At 41.6% G+C, this 6747-nt stretch overlaps 1 protein-coding gene across 2 annotated transcripts; it reads right to left on the bottom strand.

The window, feature by feature from the left end:
- Window positions 1–5526: 5526 nt before the first annotated feature.
- On the bottom strand, window positions 5527–6506 carry LOC137245268 (mitochondrial import inner membrane translocase subunit Tim22). Of its 2 annotated transcripts, none has more exons than XM_067775639.1 (4): window positions 6257–6506; window positions 6067–6191; window positions 5811–6004; window positions 5527–5731 (listed from the first exon to the last, which is right to left on the bottom strand). In XM_067775639.1, exons 1-4 carry the CDS (start codon window positions 6358–6360, stop codon window positions 5573–5575), a joined length of 582 nt encoding a protein of 193 aa, XP_067631740.1. In that variant the 5' UTR covers window positions 6361–6506; the 3' UTR covers window positions 5527–5572. The 2 variants fall into 2 exon arrangements, with proteins under 2 accessions (XP_067631740.1, XP_067631745.1); XM_067775644.1 differs by having other exon boundaries at window positions 6067–6204; window positions 6257–6502.
- Window positions 6507–6747: the final 241 nt, after the last annotated feature.

Below are 6747 nucleotides of genomic sequence, written 5' to 3'. Positions count from 1 at the left end.
AATATAAAAAAGTAAGGACAAAAAAAATTGGCTGGGTCAAGATGGGGCAAAGAGGGCGAGATTTTAAAACCGGTCAGTCATATGAAGCGTATTTTTCATGCTACTTGCACACACATACACACACACACACACAAGGTGCATTTATTCATCACTCCACTTTGTTGATATGGCTTTTGTAGCGGAGCGCATGCGCGCCAAGCGTCCGGTCGTATGGTTGTGATTTTATTGCAGTCTTTAGCGAAGAGATTTGATTTGGTTTGATGCGGTTGGAATTGCACGTTGTGCGTTTAAATATAGCATTGTGTTCTTTTTACTGATTTCTTTCATATTCGTAGCGATAAATTACATCAACTAACATTCAAATATATCCCAGTCAACCAAACGAAGCTATAGACTCAAAAGGGGGCGAAAGAGCAGCACTTCGCATGAGATAGTTTTGACAGTACTACCGGAGTAACATACATACGTTGACCGGATTGGAACACTCTACGTAATCTACAATGTCGAAAGGGAATATCACATATTTGTGGATCCTTTTTGGAATAATCTCTAAATGATTTTTTTTTTTAAACAATTTTGGAGTTATGGATTTCTGGCATTCCTGTCGGAATCCACTTAAGATTTTTCCAAATGATCTTGAGCAGGATCGGGATTTAATTTAAGATCTTCTCCACATGACTCCTATTTTTTTGGAAATTCTGGTCTGGTGGACTTACATGGATGTATAAAGGACGATCGGATTGAAACATCCGGCTACCTAATGCTCAGCTGTCTCTCCTCTACATGGACGAGGAGTTAGTTTATTGGTTGGGAAGCATTCGATATCCAAGACAGATGTCTGCTTATTCCCAACATTATCGTTGTCACAGGATTAGCAAAATTGTATGACCATGAGAGAAAATGGAAATACGACGGACCAAAAAAGTGGATAGCAGCAAACCAATCTAACCTAATCTTACCTACTTATTGAATAAGTTCTGAGTAATCCTTACCAAAAAGTATGCGTCAATTTTCAGACCAAGCTGGAGGTCTGTTCAAGAACACTTGTAAATAATTTCGGGACCTTTTCGGGAGGTTGTCCCTGCTCCTCTGCTTTCTGCAGAAAATGCCGATAAAAATGATTTCTCGCCCGGATCATTTTCATTCATTACATAACACAGCAGCCTACGAAGCCATTTAGTTTTAATTCGCTGAACTATGCCGATGCCAGCAGCTCATCATTTGTTCTGTTCTCGAAGACCACAAGTATTTCGAAGAATTTTTGTTTCGGATACTCACAGAACTGAGGCATCCACTATACTCAATATGCAGGCTTCAGCATAAAGTATCAAAACGAGATAGAGCAGGACTCCGTGCGCTGAAAACAGACTTTACTTCTGATTATCCTGCTCAGCCAATACTTACATGGCAAAAGTATTTTTTCGTCGAGCCTGAACTGATCTAAAAATATTTCGAACGCATCTCAAAACAGTCCCTTAAATATATATGAGCACTTATTGGCGTTCCAAACGGACCCATCGTAAATCCACCAGGAGCCTGCACGCTGCGCGCAAGTTTTCTTAGTGACGCACTTTTCGTTCCCCACAAGTTTATTGGGTAAAGGTAGGTATAATTGTATGTCTTTGGCATACTTGGTACTTTTTTGCAGTTGCAGATGATTTTATTTCCTTTACCTGCAGCTATTAAATTCCTACACGTTGCAGTTAAACTGCATTTTTTTCGAATTTCTTACTGTAGCAATTTTTTTGTTTGAATTAACTAGTGTGTTTATGTAAGGCTTTTGTGGCTTTGGTGGTAGCTGGGGCTTATGCTTTATGGTGCTGGTTGAAAATGTCAAAGTTTGCTCAGAATCAAATAAATGTTTTAAGTATCTGGGAAAATTTTCAGTTGCCAACAATACTGGGTGTCTCAAAAACTGCCTCACCATCTTTAACCTAGCAAGCTAAGCTTTAGCTTATATTCGTTGCATTTATCACGAACAGGGCCATATATCTTTCGGAGAAATTTTCTCTGGAGCATCAAAGGCCTTCTTCTCTCGAGACCGTCCATGACTGCGACCCAGGTATGATGAGACTTACACAATTATCTACTAAGTCCAAAGTAGCATTTGTTGGTAAGAGCGATTCTCGGTAAGGTTTCAAGGCTGGCATTGTTTTCGCTTTTCAATGGGTTCATTACAGTATCGAATTTAAAGGTTGTTGTTGTTATTGTAGCAAATTTAAAGGTCAACAATGACTGCGCTGCCAAGGTGCGAATGCGCCTATTCTGTCTTTGATAACTACAATAACACCATCTTGCTCTTCTTTATCGCGTTTACGGCGCGAATTAGATCTTCTGCCAGTTATCCTTTCCAGTAAAATTAAAGAAATCGTAGAGGGAGTCACCCTGTGTTTATTTTGGGCTTTAATCTTTGGCACAAAATTCTGGTTCCGCAGAGGGTATCGCAAATGGCATTGATTGTGGATTTGGCAGAGCACTTATAAAATCCAATTTGAAGGCCAGTCCGACCATATTTTGTATAGGATAATAGAATAGCCCCTGCTCTATGAGAAACTTGGCACTGAATGAAAGAGGATAGGGGTACCGAAGGTAGCTGCCCTCTACCAAATCTTCGCCTCCGTATTTGATGAGCCCAGTCGATAATCCATAGTTTCCCAGCGCCTATGTATTGTTTATCCGGCATATTTTCATTCTGACGTAGCCCAAATTGGGTAGAAAAATTTATAGTCAGGAGTAACAGTATCGTGTTCATTATCCCCTTAGATATCCAGCAATGTGGAGAAGTATGGCCGATTACCCGGTGCAGCTAGCCTGTCATCAGCATGGCTTCAGAAAACTCCATAGCACCACCACCGCGCTAAATGCCATCAGCACCCAGATAAATTGCGGTTTAAATCAAACCCCCCCACCATAGAACAGTACTCGTTGCGCTAGACCTATCAAAAGCTTTTGATACGGTCAACCATGGCACGTTACTGCAAGACCTGGAAGGGTCTACCCTTCCCCCATGTCTTAAAAGGTGGACCGCAAATTATCTGGGTGGTCGGCAGGCATCGGTGCAATTTAGAAATGAAACATCAAAACCAAGAAGAATTAAACAGGGGGTGCCACAGGGTGGTGTCCTATCCCCACTTTTGTTTAATTTCTACATATCTAACCTATCTTCGCCACCAGAAGGAGTTACTATCGTTTCCTACGCCGATGACTGCACAATAATGGCCACAGGCCCAGGCCCACAGATCGATGAGCTTTGCAACAGAATAAACGGCTACCTCCCTGATCTCTCCAGTTTTTTCGCCTGGCGAAACCTGGCATTATCACCGACTAAATCCTCCGCGACCTTATTTACAACATGGACTTCCCAAATGTCGACCATTTTGAACATCCACGTCGATGGCACTACGCTACCGACTGTCCTACACCCCAAAATCTTGGGTGTGACGTTTGATCAGGATCTATATTTTGGTGATGCGTGCTCAACACTGACATACAAAACATATGTCCTGCTTGTAACATGTCCCCACATGACACCAATCATCTCTTCCACTGTATTTTGGAACTAACGCCTCTTAATACCCCTCTCATTATGGTCCACCCCTGTTGAAACAGCTAGTTTCCTTGGACTCCCGTTATAGGATATTGATGACAATTTGTTATCGGTCATACCTATTGGATGTGGCGAAGCGCAGCTACAACAACAACAACAAGACCTGCGACGTATCGGCCATACGAAGGGAAGCGCCGACCACCATGATGGTTTTGAGTTAGGCAGGAGACTTCGCCATCAAGTACTGTTCTTCACGGGTGAGAACTAGGGTCTCACTGCGATTCACATCAAGACAATATTTTTCATAACAACATTAATCTGCATCTTGAACCAAGAGATAATATCCGCCGACATGAACAAGAGCTCTTCTACATGCGGACGAATTGACGGAGCGCGAGGAGCTTCAAATGATGGCTGAAAAGAACAGTGTCTGAATCCTCTACCAGAGTATCCAGCGAATGACGAAAGGTTTCAAAACCGGGGTAGATTCCTCCAGAAATGATAAATTACACCGGGTTGTTGTTGTTGTTGTTGTTGTAGCAGTGCTTCGCCCCACCTAATAGTTGCGACAGATTACAAATTGTCATCAATATCCTCTAACGGGAGTCCAAGGAAACATTCTGTTTCAACAGGGGTGGACCATAATGAAAGGGGTGTTAGAGGCGTTGGTTCCACATTACAATTAAAGAGATGGTTAGTGTCATGTGGGGACACATTGAAAGCGGGGCATACATTTTATATGTCGGGCTTGATTCTAGATAGGTAAGAGTTTAACCTGTTACAGTATCTAGAACGAAGTTGAGCCAGAGTGACTCGCGTTTCCATGGGGAGTATGCGTTCTTCTTCCGCAAGTTTTAGGTACTGTTCTTTGAGTACTGGATTCACCGGGCAATTCTTGGCATAAAGGTCCGACGCCTGTTTGTGGAGTTCACTGAGGACCTGCATGTGTTTTTTGGCTTCATATGGCTGTATTCGCAGGTGCCGTATTTCCTCATAATGCTTACGGACATGACTCCTTAAGCCTTAGGCTGTGTTGGCCCATCAATCAGATGTCTGTAGTAATGCTCAGGTTTCTGGGTATTCAACAGGAACTGTTTGGTTAGCATTTCATTTCTCTTCCTAATGGGGAGTATTCTCGGCTGATTATGTATATGGTGTTCTGGGGGCATAAGAAGACAACCCGTAGCGGTTCTGAGGGCAGTATTTTGGTAGGCCTGTAGCTTCTTCCAGTGCGTAGTCTTTAGGCTCGGCGACCATATCGGGGACGCGTAGCATGTAAGTGGTAATGAGCGTTTCTTTATTTTTTCCTCAAGTGTTGCCAGTAAGAGATTTGAGGATTTTATTACGGCTCTGCCAAGATTTTACGGAGTAAGACAGTCGGTAGCGTAGTGCCATTGACGTGGATGTTCAAAATGGTCGAGCTTTGGGACGTCCATGTCGTAAATAAGGTCGCCGGTGATTTAGTCGGTGATACTTTCAGGTTTCGCGAGGTGAAAAAACTGGAGAGATCAGGGAGGTAGTCTTTTATTTTGTTGCAAAGCTCATCGATCTGTGGGCCTGGGGCCATTTTTGTGCAGTCATCGGCGTAGGAAACGATAGTAAGTCCTGTTGCCATCCTCCCTTGCTCCACCATCAGCATTGGTTGTTGTTGTAGGCATATGCAATGCCCGTTAGTTTTGGGAAGTTTTGTTACATTAAGGATTCCCCTCAGGTATGTGAGGCTGACAATTGGGTTGTGGAAGCTCTGAAGCTATAAAGCTTTGTATTGCGCTCATCAACCCCTTGAGTCCCCATTTGGTTTGTCACTCTTGGCTCCTACTTTGGAGCGCTTCATCCGTTTTTGCCTAGGATCAATATTTGCAGGCACATTTGTTTGGATGTGCTTTGTAAGCACATTTGTTTGTATTTTATATTTTTTAACAAGCTTTTAACAGGCTTTAAAACATAATAATCTACCAATCGCAAGAAAAACAAAACCATTAATCACGTATGCCTTAACATTTATACAATAATGCCTTAACGTTGCTACATTCTATGACGCATATAATAATCAATAACCGTGGAGAAAGCAGCAAAACCAGCAGCGCCTACAAGGCCCGCTTTCACACCAGCACGCAAACCAATTAAACCACCAGTGATACCACCTGCGTAAGTGCCATTTCGCCAATCCGTCACACCACGATACTATTCGTGCGAACAAAAATTAAAGTACAGAATTAAAATGTGGTAAGCAATAACTCTTTTTGATTAATCTTCTACTTACACTTTCGATAGTGCACTCAACGCCAGAGAAGACCATTCCAATCATAGCGAAGTTCTTAGCATAGCCATGAGTAGTCTTACGCATATCACGCAAAATCTCACGTGCTGTCTGTTTCTTCTCATGCAATAGCGGATCGGTGAGACTGGGATTAACGGAAGCACTAAATAGACCAAGTGCAGCACCTAAACCATAACCTGTAAAATTAGCCAGAGAGAGTTGAGTACTTGCTTTTCCATTATTATTCATCTATACTTACCCATAATACAGGCTGTTATGGATTTGAATGCACAGCTCTCAACCGTTTTCTCAATCATTTTCTCTTCATTAGTTTTAATTTGTACTGGTCCATTGCTTGTTGGTATCACAATATTTTCACGATATCTAGAAAGCATAACTTAAATTTTTCATAACCAATTATTTGGACTGAATATGCGATGGAAACAAACCTCTTAAAATTGCCCACAAAATGTTTGGCCATTGAATCCATTTGTTCATTTTCGAAAAAGACTCGCTTGTCTTCTTTCCTTTCAGCGGCAGATGTTGTTGTCATTGTATTTTAAATAAAATTTAATTTAATTTTATTTAGAAGTTTATTATGCACAAACAATTGGAAAATTAGCTGCGTCCATTTATTTTCATTGCCGATCAGCTGTTTGCGCTTTAAGAAGTCAGCTGTTTTCTGGCAGACACTACATCTGAACTGTCCAGCAGCTTAGTTCACTGATGACATGATACGAAACTTTTATTCTCTCTCAATTCGTTTCCAGGAATGGGGCTTGAAGTTCATTCGATTGTAAACAAAAGTTCGTTCGTTTCCAAGAATGGGTCTTGAACATCAGATGGCTATAGAGTTGCCTAAACTACCCAAAAAAAAAAACTCCAAGAAATCCGTTCGGTTTCATTATTTTCAAAAAATCAGCAAGTAAGGTGATAAAAA

The sequence above is a fragment of the Eurosta solidaginis genome, chromosome 1 (genome assembly GCF_040869045.1).
Source record: "Eurosta solidaginis isolate ZX-2024a chromosome 1, ASM4086904v1, whole genome shotgun sequence".
In the NCBI taxonomy this organism is placed as follows: domain Eukaryota; kingdom Metazoa; phylum Arthropoda; class Insecta; order Diptera; family Tephritidae; genus Eurosta; species Eurosta solidaginis.
The sequence above is the reverse complement of the archived record's forward strand: the minus strand, read 5'-3'. Positions and strand labels throughout refer to the sequence as shown.